Consider the following 15178-nt stretch of genomic DNA (forward strand, 5'->3'; position numbering starts at 1 on the left):
AACTACAGAACTCATACAGTATGAAAAACAGAAGGACTTTTCCTTTTCAACTATTTTCGTTCCTTATAATGCATGAAAGTGTTTACTTTCATGTGTAATCAGTATAAGCCAAAAGAACTCTTCTATTTTTTTTTTTTTGTTTGAAACTTTTTTATTGATGATTCAAAGTGTTCATTCACTTTGTTACAATTTTTTATCTTAATAATTTACTTTTTTCCTTCTTCTTTCTAAAGTCCAATTATGGACATATTTGAAAAAAGTGCTCCTCCATGTTGCGAGAATTTGGGCGGAGGTCTGCAAAGGTTCCCGCGAAGGTTCCGTGAAAGGTTCGCTACATTGCTAAGGCAATCACGTATGACCAATAAGAACAGAATAGAACGGAAAAAAAAAAAAAAAAAAAGAAAAAAAAAAGAAAAAAAAAAGAGGTACATGTGGAGAGGGACACAGGCACGTACAGAGTGAGGAAAATTTTACGTGCAGCGAGATTTTTCCTCTCATAGAAAAGAATCGGTTTCCCCGGCCTGTCTTTAAGCAGAACTTTATATTTTGGCCTATCTGTTTCGTTTCAAAATTATTTTTTCCAGTTTTTCTGTACGATTACTACCTTCCATTTTCGCCTTACAACTAATTCTTCCCATTTTTACCTTACAACATTCCGCCTTCTTTGGCACGTATGCCCAACGCACATCACACCCCATCGGCCCCAGTTTCTATCTCGGGTATGTCTCTTTTGTCCAGTATGGTGACTAGGCTCTCCCTGCACATTTGCTCCTCCTTTAGTGTCTTCCTGTTGTTCAAGCACTTGCCACTGTATATCAGTATCTGGTTCTCTTCTTTTATTTGTAGAATTTTCTCTACTTGTTTGTGCAGCAGGTCGACGGAATCCATGTGGCTGAGTTCGATACACTGCGTGGGGAAATTGCACCGTGAAAAAGGGGTGCGTCAACATGTGTTAAGGTGGTGAGCCTGAATATGCTCATATAGTACCGCACGAATTTGTATTAACGTGTGACCCTGCAATATATTCTGCAAGACCCGTGTACCGAACTTACGTGCACCTTCCCGGACTTCTGATGGAAGAGATAAATCAAATAAGGCAAGGGTGCAGGTTCCGGCAAAATATAGATAATTTCACCAGAATAAATTTTATAGTGCGCAAAGGTTTTATCAAGGTCCATTAGTTGGCTTCTAACTTGGTATAGAAAACCATCGTGTCCATTAAGGATCCCATTGCGCGTAAGGACATCCCGAATTATCTCCTCTTCTTTATACTCCACTCTTTTTACAAAATTATTGGAACCCTTTATGTAGACTACATGTGCTTCTTCGTTACTGTTGTGTTCGCATATATCTGTAAGTTCATCCATCACTGAGGTGGATGCTTCTTCGCTGATAGTGCTGAGCATCTCTACCCGGGGGGTAAGCATAAACGCATGCACATGAATGACGCCTTGGTATTTCCGCTAGTGGGAGCTGGGAATGTCGCACCACTTTGGCTAATTTGCCCTCATAGACAGATGCACCGCTCCTGGGGGGAAAAGGTGAAGAAAAATGAATCCTTTTTTTATTACCACTCAGACGCACAAACTATGGTCAAAGGAAAGTGCAACACACGGTGGGGTAACTTTTCCCGCGCCCTCAAAATGAAGATGTTCTAAACTGCATCTCATTAAAAAGTCAACCCTCTCGACGTACTCCCTTTCACGACACGTCTACACTTAAATGATCAGTTCGTAAAGGAAGAAAAAAAAAAAATGAGATGTGTTGCAGATGGTGTTTTCCCATCAATATTAAGTGTGCATAGCTATTCTGTTCCTATTCTTTACGTCATAGGAGAGTTAAAAAAATGAAATCATACTTCCCACTCATAGTGCTACTTGCATGTGTATCTTCGCAATCCTTGCACATTTCTTTTTTTTCCTACTTGCAGCTGCTTGGGACGCTCCCAGGGGGATAATTAGAAGAGGGACCAAGTAAGCATATCTGAAGAAAGGGTTTAACGGGTTCAGATGGCGAGAAAAAGGGAAGCATCCCGGATAGGCACAAGAAGAGTGTTACTCAGAGCGGCTACAGGAACAGTGAAGAGATCCGTTTTGTGATCCATTTTACGATCCTGATGACGAACCGTGTAGCGGGGTATTGGCATTTTTTAACGCCCCCTTGCCCTTGTACACACGGGGCCACTCTCTACGTGAGATCACATTCTATGCCACGGTGCATCACATATAGTGGCATTCTTTTTTTTCGGCGGGGCCATTTTTAAAATTCACTGTATCGAACCTGGCGTTATTTTTTATGTGTCCTCCTAGGGGTGTTTCACAGCAAAGACGCGCAAAGTACGAAAGGGAAAGCGTTGAAGTGGGCAAAATGGAAAGGAAAAAAATTCCCTGGATCCCACTAGCCGACGTTGTCGCTCCCCATATTTTGATAAATACCCTTGAAATTTATCGTCGCAGAGGGAAGTGATATTTATTTTTCTCTTTTTGTGAGTTAAAAAAGAAAAAAAAATAGGTGCACGTACCCTTACACATGCATATGCAAACGGCAAATTCGGGGGAAAGTCGAAGCGCATTCCATTATGAATAAATTGCAGAGTTTTTTTTTTTTTTTTTTTTAACTCATTTTAAATTTTCTATTAGGAGGGAAAAAAAAAATGTTAACCACAAAGAGAAAACAACTTTTCACCATTTTGAGGCATCCTTTTTCCAGTCGAATTGCGTTATTAAATGTTTCCCACGAGTGGGGGCTCCCCTTTTTTTTTTTTCTATATCATATGAGATGTGTAAAGGATGTAACATGGGTTGGATATACTTCTAAAAGGAGAGAAATGAAGAAGGCATGCACATGCGGCATATTCCTTGCGTCCCTTTTGTTCACCAGTCAAGACAAGGGAAAAGTTACATTGAGAAGTAAGTACAGTGGGATCTGCTCCCTATAAGTTCTGTCTTCATTTGTTTTCCACTACCTGTGTGAAAATGAAACTGTCCATCCATGCGTTAGCGCCACACCTGTGGTCATCACTCCACCGCAGAGTACATGGAAGTCACACAGTTGAAAAGTCAAACTGAGAGACGACGGGTAAAAAGAGGAGTAAATATGCCCACATGATGCATAACGGAGTGAATACCGCAATGGGTCATCCTATGAAATAGGGACATTTCAACTTATCACCTTTGTTGGTTCGTTACATTTTCCCACCTCGCGTGGGGGAAGTGTTCTTTCAATCACCTTAGACCGATTCGCTAGCTAGCGCGATTAAAAAAAAAAAAAAAAAAAAAAAAAAAAAATCCTGCAACGGAAACTGTTGTTGGTAATATAAATGGCTAGTTATGACACTGTTTCTTTTTTTTGAAGATATGCTAAACGGGTAAGTTGCATGTGCACTATGTCGTAATCGACTCAAGGGCAGAACGAGGGTCATTCTTATTCTCTCTCAAAAAAAAAAGCAGTAAAATTGACCTACCATTTTGTGCAACTTACGCGTGTAAGATACTTCGACACTTTTTGTTCGCTAAAAAAGAAAAAAATTTATGGAGAACATTCCGCCCCGGTTTAAATGATTTACCCCTCTGCTGGCAGAAACAACTCTCCCAAAATTGTTCCCTTCTTTTTCAACCGCGTAAAAGAAAGGAATCACTTTGCCCTTTCGCTGGTGAAGGATAACGCAAAAGAAAAAAAATAAAAAAAAATCCATTGCTGCACAAAGGCGTAACTGTAGAAATGAGTGCGCCATACGTATTGCGAAAGGTACATAACTCCAACAGATTGCTCGGAAAGCATAAAATGATATACACTATGGCATAGCAGAGCCAACTTCAAAACGCATTTGTTCGAGACGAAATCAAAGGAACGTGTGCGGATTTTTACTCACAAAATGCACAAGTCGCAAAATATCGAAAATGAGGTTCGTCCAGGAAGGAGAAATTATGAATTCCCATCATGTGCAAACTACTTTTCCGTTCCGCTTTTGTACGACCTCCCCAACCGTGTGCACACATATGTCCCCCCCTCCTTTTTTGCTCCCCCCAATAGATCGTCCTAGTCGAAGAGATTGTTCGAGATTTTGATAAAAATGAAGTTTTCGAGGAGATAACCACCAAGTTTACCTGGGAGCAAGGTAGAAAAGGGAAAATGCCACAGCTGCATATGAAAGCTGCGTATCGAAGCTGCTTTTGCAATCTCCGTTTTGTAGTTCCATTTTAACCTCCACATGCGGCGCCCAATTCCCCCACTTTACAGACGTTGAGCGATCATGGAACCTGCTGGTGGAAAACAACGGAATTCTGCAGCATGTGAGTCAAGAAAACGTTGAAGAAAAATCTAAACAAAAATATAAAAGGAATCAAGTCTGCGCTTTGAGGAAAGGAATATTCAGGTTCGTCCTGCGTGTGTATCCGGGGGGGTCGTTTTTTAAGCGTGCCACGGCTTGGTGGGTTCATTTCCCGTTGGCGCGTTAGAAATGTGTCTCCCCATGGGTACATACATATAAAAGGTAGGATTCTACATATATATGTGCATGCGTTCATTGTTCATCCCCCCACAGGCACATCATCATCCTGTTTGACATGTCCGGTAGCATGAAGGAGAGGGACTTCAAGCCTGACCGGATAAACGTCGTCCTCGAGTGTGTGGAGGTAAAAGAGATACACGGTTGACTTCATGTGGGGGAAGGAAACCCTGTGCGTGTTATCCCCTCGGAATGGTGCTCATGTGAGCATTGGCACATGAATAGTATGTGGGTTAAAGTGTACTGTCTCATTTGTCATTGATATAGAACCATTAATTTGTCTGTTTCCCCCCTTGGCAGAATTTCCTAAAAAACTTCTTCTTCAAGAACCCGGTGGGGAACGTCGGAGTGGTGGCCCTGAAAAACAGCGCCGCCAAATTAATCCAGCCGCTGACGTCCAACATGGGTGACATTATGAACGCACTAGTAAAGGAGAGGAGTACGGGTCTGCAGGGATCTCCCTCCCTACAGCAGGGACTGGAAATTGCATACGACTTGTTGGCAGACATCCCGCTTTACGGAACGAAAGAAATTCTAATCCTGTATGGATCGATAAGAACATGTGATAAAAAAAATATTCTAAATATTGTAAATCAAATAGTAAAGAATAAAATTCATGTAAACTGCGTATCCATTGCTCCAGAAATGCATATATTGAAACATATCTGTGAGGAGACAAATGGACTTTACAAAATATGCATGACAAAAAATACACTCATGAATGAGATGAATAATATTACGGAGACACCCCTGTGGATGATTGGAATGGAACCCCAACTTATTCATATATGTTTTCCTACAAAGAAAAAAATTACCACACAGATTATGTGCTCCTGTCACAATCATTTAAACACCGATACGTATATTTGCAACTTTTGCAACAGTTACACTTGTAAGATACCATCCAAGTGTAAGGTCTGTGGGATGCACTTAATCTCGATGCATGATTTATCCCACATTACGAACAACCTTCAGGGGTCTCCTCCTTTTGTTGAAATTAAGAATGAGAAGGATGGACCCAGAGTGTGCGCTTCGTGCAATAATCCGCTCTACGATAAGGTATCCCAATGCTCCATGTGCAAAAGTATTTTCTGCCTGGGCTGCGACTTGTACATTCATGAAGACTTGAACCAGTGTCCCTTCTGCTTGATCCTCGATTCGTGAGTTGTTCATGGCGGCGGCAGACTGGCACAACAAGGCGACGAACCGAGTGACCCTATTATCTAACCGATGGAGCCAACTTTGCGCAGAGCCAAATGACCTAATTACACTTTCCCTTTTTTTGGCGCGGCAACGAAGGAATGGACAACCTCCTTCCCAAATCATCCCAGCATTTAGTGGATATTTGTTTTTACCGTCTGTATCAAAATGGGGTAGCCATAAAATTTGTTCACGTAGATCTGTCCAAATGGGTGATGTACACACACACACACTGGATTATGCCCCTTAGGGGGGGGAGGCGGTTCAATAAGCGGCAGGATATTCCTAGTCCAGGGAAGGGGTAACCTGCACGGTACATACGCCGCGACCGTAACTATTATTTGTTTTCCGTACCCACGCAGAAAGAAGAATCAGTCGGGAAGAAATGAGATCATCCTTTTTGTGAGTAGGGCTCACCAACTAAGAACTGCAAAGAACGCAGCACACACGTACATTGGTGTCCCCCATTATTGATTAAATATGATTAGAGACTTATCCGTGTGCATGCACCTGTTTAAAATTGTTTTCCCTTATTTTTGGTGTCACCCCACGGTGATATATCCATTTTATATTTCCTATTTGTGCCATTATTTGTCATATGTTATATTGATGCTAACGACTAGCCATGACCATTAGTTGTCACCATTTAGGGTTTGCTTTTTTTTTTTCTTTTTTTTTTTTTGTGGCGCGATTATCAACTGAGCATAAGTGAAAAAACACACTCACACCTGTTTCATCACAGCCAGCCACATTGACCACAATGAAAAGAACACATATTATGCACCCACGGTAGGAAAATACAGGACAGACGAAAAAAATGTTATCACGAGCGGTGTTTTTGTTACCTTCCCGTAACATCATGGCGGGTCTGTCAAAAAAGATAAGTCACCATTATGTTGAACCGATGGAATTTTTCTTCTCATTATAAGTGGGGGTGTGCGTGCTTACTCAAGCTACTTTCGTGTTTTTTCGTGTTTATTAATGAAAGGGAAAATGACAAACGTTGCGGTGGGTGGAAGCCTTAAATTTTATTCCCCCCGCGGGGAGTGCGTCATCGCTGATCGCAATCCATTTGGAGATATCCTTTCCACTGAAACGTTTGTAGGAAGAAGGATTATTAGTGCAGTTATCCAGTGTAATCATTTTTTTTCTGTGACGAATGTGTAAATGGTCACACCGTCATTATTCACTGCCAGTGAGACTGCCACTCTTGGGGAAGCGAACAAACTGCAGTTCCACATTTTTGTAGAAAAAAAAAAAAAAGCGAACCTTTGCTAACACAGAAAAATTGTTTTCTCAATTGGTACACTAAGCAATGTTTAAGATGAAATTTCTGTACGAAAAAAACGACGAACAATTTTGCCCTTCATACCATCTGGTAAGAAAAAAAAAGGCTAAACAAATACAGCCAAATGTGACAACCTCGTGCTGCTTTGGTACACACAGAACTGACGTGACGATGTAGGCATGCTCTGATAAATGTGACATGATCATGGGAGGAATTCCCCAAATGTACGAAAAATTTATCATTGCGGGATGTACCAATAAAGGAAATAAAAAAGAGTTTTACAAAGGAGTTAAGTTTAAACGAAAGAGGTACATATTTTTGCCGCACCTTAATTTTTGAAAAATAAGCTAACAGGGGATTAAAAATAAATGCTTTTTTTTTTTTTTTTTTTTTTTCGGCCCTTTTCACCGCTTTTCAAAATATGGCAACATGAATTTTTTTTTTTTTTTTTTTCATTTGCACAAGATAGTGAAAGAAAAATGATTCTTCATAACTGGAATGAGAGAAAAAATAAATGAACAAAAATAAAGCATAAAACAAGGGACGAATGAGTGGTGAAGAGGGGAAGAAGCGAAAAGGAAGTACAGCACCAATGTGGTAACCACGCTAACGATCTAACGAACAGATGTGAAGCGTTGAGCGCCAAAGCGAACTTTCAAGGAATTTGCTCAGAGGAGCCATTTTGCTGAAAGCTTGACCTTCCCAGGCGCAGCCATTTGTCAGCAAAACACAGCGCATCCAACTGCTCTGACGGAAGGCATCACGCATATAATTATATACGTATTATATTTTACATGCACAAATACATGTGCACCAATTTTTATGTACCTACGTGTTCGCACGCAGATATATACGTGGGCGTAGTTGCGCCCCCTCGTCTTCCAGCCACCTGCGCGTTTTCTCATTTCACTCGAGCAATGCGTAACTCACTTAACGTCGATTAGAAGCACAGCCACGATGCAAAAACAGCCGAACAGGGGTTAAAGAAAGAACCATCGAACATTGACAGAACAACCCCTGAATTGTCAGCTCGTAGATCTTCCCCCGGAATTCTTCCACCATTGTTCGCTGCTACGATGAGTTGTTGCTTTAGAGGCGAAGTAGCACTGTCGAGTAACACCCCCCAACAACCCCCTTGGTAGTAGAAACGATTTAGAGGCAGGGAGAAGTACCTTCTACAGGGACAAGTCTCACATTTGAGTTTCTAACTTCGCTAGCATTACCCGCACCGCTGCCCCTCCCCCCTTCAAATGCATCATCTTTTTCATTTTGAAAGAAAAATCAACCACATGGTAAGATACAGGTGGACCCAGTTAAACGAAGCAGCAACAAAAGCGATCACGAAAAAATGGCGGGAACGTTAAATTTAAAAGAACTAAAAGATGAACCCATTTTATTTTACGAAAATGCATTAAGTTATGTTTTTTCTAATTCAAGGGATGACAATAAGAAAGATGTCCCTGCTTGTGTGATTTACCCAAACGAGAACATCAAAATTGGCTTCCCAATATATTCTATAAAAAACATTAACAAAAATGAAAACCTAATAAACGATACAGATGTGCAAACCAACAGGTTCAATGAAGAACCCCTCATTACCTATGCATCTGAGTCCAAATACATTTATCCAATCCGAGTAAAAATTTACTACTGCGTCCTCTATATGCTAATAATTTCTGAACTTTTTGCAATGATCTTTTTTAAAGGTAATCCTTCAAATGGGCATAGTGCACCCTCATGTTGAATAACGCGCATATATACGCTTATGATCACGTGTACTGACCCATACACACCTTTAAACCCTGCACCTCTTTTCATTCATTTCTTTTTTTTGTTCTCCTTCCACACCACCCCATCGCAGACAACATAAACCGCACCACCACCGGAGAAATAAATAGAGGACAGGTGTTCGTATTTCTCTTCATGGCCCTCTCACACATACTTGTGATTTTATCCAAGTTTCGAAAAATCAAGCCCTACGTATTTGACTTGTATACCTCGCTCAGTTTATTTTTTTTTATTTTGTCCATCTTGACAATAAATTGTTTTAGTAGCTCTGTGATTTCCGTGTTGCAGTTCTTCATTTTTTTCTTCCATGCCAAGATTGATTATTACGTCATGGCCCACTCGTGCGTCGTTCCCCCGTGAGAGGAGCAGCAGCATCATTCCAGCCAATTGCCAGGTCCTGTTGGGCACCACAATTGCGCGCCACAAGGTGAATAAGGACAAACGCAGTTCACACGCCATAAAGTCTCAGTTTCAGTTTTAATTTGCTCCATTTTATTGTAACTTTATTTTTTAATTTTTTTTTCCAAGTGTTTAAAGTTTTTTCTTTTCGTTTTCACCGCTTGTTTGTTTTGTGCCTCTGCGCGCGCCGTCTCCCCCGGCACCCCTCATTTGAGACGCGGAAATGAAGGAAGTAGATGGAGCAAAGGGAGCTCCTTTTTTGCCCTCATTTCGCGCGTTCAATTTGCCAATGCCAAAACTAATGCCCGTCTAACGGCTGAGGATCATTATAAAAGTACTAAACAAATGGAATGCCCCTCCCCATGTTACTCCAAACATAGGCTGGGAAAGGAAGCACTGACGTGTTCGCTTTTTCCCCGCGTAAAATAGACAAGCCACCGTATCGACGCCTGCTTCTATGCGAAAAAAAAAAAAAAAAAAAAGTGCTATCAAAACCACGTTGAGTAAAAATTGTTACTTTTTTTTTTGTCTTCACTGGGTTAAGCAGAGGCGAGCAATATTTGTTCCTCTGACAGGTAATACGATTATAGGCACCCCTTCACCATACGGGGGGAGAGACTAACTATAGCGCACTTTTCAGATTATCCCCTACATTATTGTGATGAGCTAACCCTATTTGGAAGGGCCAAATGTATACAGTATAGTGTAACAACACGCGAAAGTGGATATGTGCTAAGAAGTAAAAAGAAGTGAACGGAGGAATTACTCGGTGACGCATCGGATTGCACCCCTTGTGGAAGTAATAACAGGGTATTGAGATTGTGATATATGGAACGTGAGGCACAGTGCGAACATGCCGCGTAAAATAACCACAGAGAAGTCATAACAAAACGCGATTCCATCACCACCCCACACGGTTCTTCACTGCTTTCCCCCCCTTGCTTGATATGCACCTGGGCCGTGCGAAAATCGCCGAGGAGGACTTCCTCCACAAGGGGGAGTACAAGCAGGTGTACCTATGCCTGGACCGAAGCGAAGGCAATGATGCAGTCAAAATAGACGTCAGTTACGACAACAATATTCACGATATTCTACAGCTGGGTAGAGAAAAGTACAACACGCAAGGAGAGTACATCACAGACTCCTGCGGAAATATCATACACTCAATTAGAGACATAATTGACGGAGACACTCTCTACCTAAAGGATCGAAGAGAGAAACTAGCTATTCATAGTAAGCTCAAAAATAACTTAATCGTAAATGATTACATCGTCCAAAAGAGAATCGGTTCGGGTGGATTCGGTATCGTCTTCCAAGGTATACATATCCAGACGAAGCAGAAGGTAGCCCTAAAGTTTATCCCCAAAAGTAACTTCCTAGATGTGACAGATGTCCATAGAGTCTTCATAGAAATACAAACCTTACGAGGTCTCATTCATAACAACATAATAAAAATGTACGACGTGAATCATTTTGAAAATTATGTTTGTCTAATTATGGAATATGCCATCAATGGAGATTTGAAAAATTATATCCTTAAGAATAATGGCTACCTGTCTGAGAAGGAAGCCCACGACCTCTTCGTTCAAATTATCAGAGGAGTGTACTACTGTCATTCTAAACACATCGTTCATAGAGATTTAAAACTTGAAAATATTTTACTCGACAAAAATATGACTTGCAAAATTGCAGACTTTGGATTATCCGATTTTGTTAATGTTGATCAGAATATTAAAACGGAGGCTGGAACAAAAGCTTACATCGCTCCAGAAATTATTTTCAACCAAACCATTAACTATTCGGTATTTAAGCTAGACATTTGGAGCCTTGGAATTCTCCTATACATTATGACGCAGGGATTTCCACCCTTTAAATACGCTGAAAATAATGACATAAAATATTTCGACAGTAGTACGCTTAACTATCCGAATGATATTTCAGACGATTTGAAAAATTTAATTTCCCTCATGCTGAATGTGGACCCTAATAAACGCCCCATTATTGTTGAAATACTCAATCATCGCTGGTTTGGTAAATACGCACAGGGGGGGTAGAACAAAATGGGGGGGGGAACAGCGCGAACGAATTCAAAATGCCAATCGAAACATGGCTCCTCTGAAGACCACCCTTTGACGTGCCCCCCTCACAACTGCGCGTAGATCAAATCGATTCGATTCCCACGGCACTCGCTCCATATGCTGTGAAGCAAATGAACCGTCTTGATATTCTTCTTCCTCAAGTACCTAGCCTTCAGCACGCTCTCCCCCAAGGGGTACCCACCCGAACTTGTGTTCAGTGCGCTGTAAAGAAAGACGGCATATCTGCTATTCATGTGTTCGAAGTAGATGTCAATTAGAAAACCTTCATAATCATATGCCTTCTTCACACATTCGAAGGAGTGATCCCGTTTGTTACCACATGTATTTGCGTCGATCTGTTTCCCTTGCTTCTCTCCCTTCTTTCCATCATTCCCCCCCAACAATGAAGTGTTCTTCTTGCACATTGTATCTACCACGTCGTCCGCGAAACTGTGCAGATACTCCGCAATTTGATATCGCCAGTAGTTCTCACCAACCAAGTGAAAAACCCGCAACGTGTTGTACGAATCTAGGATGGATGGATCGATCAGATTGACATAAGACAAACAGGAATACAACAAACAGCAACGAGAGTCTCCCAACTTTTCCACATCAATTGCACGCAACATACACTTCCAAAAATTGGCGTCTAAAAATCTGTTCACACAATAACACCATAGAATGTCACATATTTCGTGGTGAGAAAACTGGTGCATCCGTTGCAATATTTCATACTGTAATGAACTCAGCAGGGTGTACGATGAGTAGAAGTACATATTCCCATAGGCATACGCTATTTTTGCAATCTCCTGGGGGGACAAATCACTCTGCTTCTTCAGTATAACCGACTGGATCAGACTGTGCAGTTCTCTACTGCCGCTCCGAACAAGCGAGTAGGCATAACACAAGTTTGACAAATCTCCTGATGTGAACAGGTTTAGAAAACTCCTTTCTGCGATACGACCTCTTGGCTGACTCCCCATGTTGGTAACCCCTTTTTCAGCCCCCCCCATACGCAACAGGTGCCGCTCAACCGCTTCATGCATTTCCGTGTCCACCTTCCCATCCCAACTTACGGTCCGCCCAACGGTGATTGCTAACCCAAGCAAACTGTTAGATAGCTGCTTTGGAGTCATACCCTGATGCAACTCCAGGGCTCTCTCCTTCAACTCGAAATATAACTCATTGCTGAACCGCACTTGGGGATTCTTCCCTTCGACTGTGCTGTAGGCCCAAATGAGCATGCTAACAGTGCTGGCGCTAAAATTTTTTATATTTTCCAAAATTACCTTTTCACTCTTTATCAGCAGAAAGGGGTAATCCTTAAAATACTTGGCACTTGTCCATATTCCGTTCAGCAGTACAGACAGAGGGATGCCAATGGCGGGGTGCCCCTCATCTCTTCCTTCATGCAACTTGTCCAACTTATCCACCTCGCGCCCATTCTGACAATCGCCCCCCTCATTCGAAAACATATCAACTATGGACTTGAGAAAATTACGCATTAACACATCGTCGGCCGCATTCATATTTTGGGAGTACAAAAAGAACAGTTTCACTATCTGTTCCTCCGTCAGATTATTATACCTCTTATACACTTCGGTTTTTAAGTCCCTAAAAATCTGAACATGCTTGTAATTGTTACTACTTACGTATTCGAGAATGTTTACAAAATTTTCATTACTCATTGATTTTACCTTCATTTGAATTAAGCTCAAGTACGTTTCTAGGAAGTTTTTGCTTCCGTATCTGCCTATATGATGAATGTTTTTCTCCTTGTTGGAGTTGTTTAAATATATGTAGGCTACTTTCACTAGGGCGTCTTCATCTAGGTACTTTATATTTTGCGAAATGACGTTTTCCGCTAACATGCTGACTTCCCTTATGGACAGGAGGTTGATCCGTTTTGTTATATAGAGGTAGTTAATAATATCTTTGCATGAAAAAAAAAAAATCTTTTTATAAATTACGTTTAGCACATTTGTATACAACTCTTCGTACTTTTTTGTCATGAAGGAAGACACATAATCCTTCCATGTGCTCTCCTTGATGTTTAATTTTTCTATATATTTTACGTAGTTAAGGTGTATCTCCATCAGTGTGTTAAGATCAACCTGGGGAGTATAATAACTGCTTGCGGTGTGGTTAGCAGGTCCGTCTAGGTGGGAAGTATCTACTAAATTGGTGTGCTCTTCCATCCGGTGCATTTCTCTCTTCATCTCCTTCAATGGTTGAGAATCGTCCCACGTGGGATGCTCTTTACCTTTTTTATGGTTTACACAGCTGGGTGGACTACTCCCCTCACTGTCCAATATTTTATCACACATGCCATTCTGTTCATCATTTTCGTAAAATATAATTTCGTTCTCCCCTCCTGTGGGTATGCCCCTCTTGCGACTGCTACGGCCATACCTCCCTACCCAGTCATCTACGTACTGGTCAAGGGTCATAAATCTGAACTGCGGATTGTCCAACCTTAGAATGTCACAAGATTGGTACGTTTTGTAAAAATTAGAAAAAATAATTTCATACATTTTAAATAACAAATACACATATTCATGATTTTTCATTTCATTAAAATTGTTATCGAAATAGTCTTTCACGTCATCCATGCTGTTGGAAAAAAACATACTACGTAAATTCTCATTATATTTACTACTGGCATCTCTCCCATGGGGGAGGAACTTTGCTGCCAATGTTTTGTTCACATTTACACCCTGAGAAGTATCTGTATGATTCTCATCACCTTGCAATGTGCTGCATTCGTATATGCTTCTTGCGTGTGCAAAATTCTTCACTCTTATTTTCATTGCCCTGTGAGGGGTGTTCCTCAGCAAGGCTACACTGCATATCCGCCCTGCATGGTTCAGTTCAAGCCGTTTTTTCAGCAGGTACATTTTAGTCTTCCAAAGTTGTACGTTGTAAAAACGGCGAGCGTGGAAAATATAAGATAAAGCAAAGGGCGTGCGTGCCTTCCCTTTGTTAACATCACTGCGAAGTTTGCGATCTGCTGTGTTGTTGCTACGTTGTTGCTACATTAGTCTCCTGTGTAATGTTTACCCTGTGTTCCTGTGCTCCATATGTTACCTCCACTCCATTTGCATTATTTTACCCTTTTTTATTTTTTCCTTACTTTTAAGCTTACATGATTGCTCCTCCTTGTGCACAAAATAAACACTCCATGTGGGGATCGCCATCATTATATCGGTGCGTCATCTCTTTCCTTCAAGTATTCAGAAGCAAAAAGAAAAAAATATAAACAATTAGCAATGGCGGCGACAGCAAAGGCGAATAACAGCGGCACGTTTACTTTTCCAACTACTGTGCTCACTTCAGAAAGGCATCAAAAGGGGGTAAAAGTAAACCAATTTCTGGGCATATTTTCTCACATTTTTGAAAAGTATAAATTTTTTTTTTTTACGATGAAAAGTTCCCACGAACGGCTGCTACTGAGCACTTGTTGTGTGCAACAGTCTGCGCCCTTGCTTAAAAGGGACTAATAAATTCTACAGTGTGTACAGGGTGAGTATCCTTAAAAAGGCATGTAAGGAGCTTCATACTGTCTTACAAATTTGCATTCATGTGTGCATATCTGCAGAGGTGCCAGTAACTTGGAAAGTACTGTCGTTCCTGCGTCACAATGGGTGTGGGTGGTTACCCCAATGCAGTATTTTCCTCCCCGTATCACCCCTTCCTCCAAATTATATACTGCAGCATCACAACTCATGTAACGCCATCGAACGAGTACAAACTGAAATAAGCAAAAATAATCAATGAGGAAATAAATCATGTAACCCTGGAAAATAAATATTTTCCCATTCACTGTGTATGCCTTGAAGTGTTCCACGTCCACACATGCACACGCTTAAAAAAAAAAAATAAATAAACACATTTGTTTTACACATTTATCTGCACATG

At 41.0% G+C, this 15178-nt stretch overlaps 5 protein-coding genes across 5 annotated transcripts; 3 read left to right on the top strand and 2 right to left on the bottom strand.

Annotated features, from left to right (window-relative positions):
- Positions 1-687: 687 nt before the first annotated feature.
- PCOAH_00038690 (Ubiquitin-like protein) lies at positions 688-1406 on the bottom strand (the record flags this gene model as incomplete). The annotated part of the gene is made up of 2 exons (XM_020060660.1): positions 688-906; positions 1053-1406. 2 exons carry the CDS (start codon positions 1404-1406, stop codon positions 688-690), a joined length of 573 nt encoding a protein of 190 aa, XP_019916415.1.
- Positions 1407-3874: 2468 nt separating this feature from the next.
- PCOAH_00038700 (Ssl1-like protein) lies at positions 3875-5671 on the top strand (the record flags this gene model as incomplete). Its single annotated transcript, XM_020060661.1, has 5 exons — positions 3875-3904; positions 4033-4117; positions 4240-4375; positions 4544-4634; positions 4808-5671. The coding sequence occupies 5 exons, from the start codon at positions 3875-3877 to the stop codon at positions 5669-5671; spliced, it is 1206 nt and encodes a 401-aa protein (XP_019916238.1).
- Positions 5672-8343: 2672 nt separating this feature from the next.
- PCOAH_00038710 (Uncharacterized protein) lies at positions 8344-9143 on the top strand (the record flags this gene model as incomplete). The annotated part of the gene is made up of 2 exons (XM_020060662.1): positions 8344-8701; positions 8857-9143. 2 exons carry the CDS (start codon positions 8344-8346, stop codon positions 9141-9143), a joined length of 645 nt encoding a protein of 214 aa, XP_019916528.1.
- A 986-nt stretch (positions 9144-10129) lies between these two features.
- Positions 10130-11236, top strand: PCOAH_00038720 (Serine/threonine protein kinase; the record flags this gene model as incomplete). Its single annotated transcript, XM_020060663.1, has 1 exon — positions 10130-11236. The coding sequence occupies one exon, from the start codon at positions 10130-10132 to the stop codon at positions 11234-11236; it is 1107 nt and encodes a 368-aa protein (XP_019916832.1).
- An 89-nt stretch (positions 11237-11325) lies between these two features.
- PCOAH_00038730 (Uncharacterized protein) lies at positions 11326-14157 on the bottom strand (the record flags this gene model as incomplete). The annotated part of the gene is made up of 1 exon (XM_020060664.1): positions 11326-14157. The coding sequence occupies one exon, from the start codon at positions 14155-14157 to the stop codon at positions 11326-11328; it is 2832 nt and encodes a 943-aa protein (XP_019916075.1).
- Positions 14158-15178: the final 1021 nt, after the last annotated feature.

The sequence above is a fragment of the Plasmodium coatneyi genome, chromosome 12 (assembly GCF_001680005.1).
Source record: "Plasmodium coatneyi strain Hackeri chromosome 12, complete sequence".
Taxonomy (NCBI): Eukaryota; Apicomplexa; class Aconoidasida; order Haemosporida; family Plasmodiidae; genus Plasmodium; species Plasmodium coatneyi.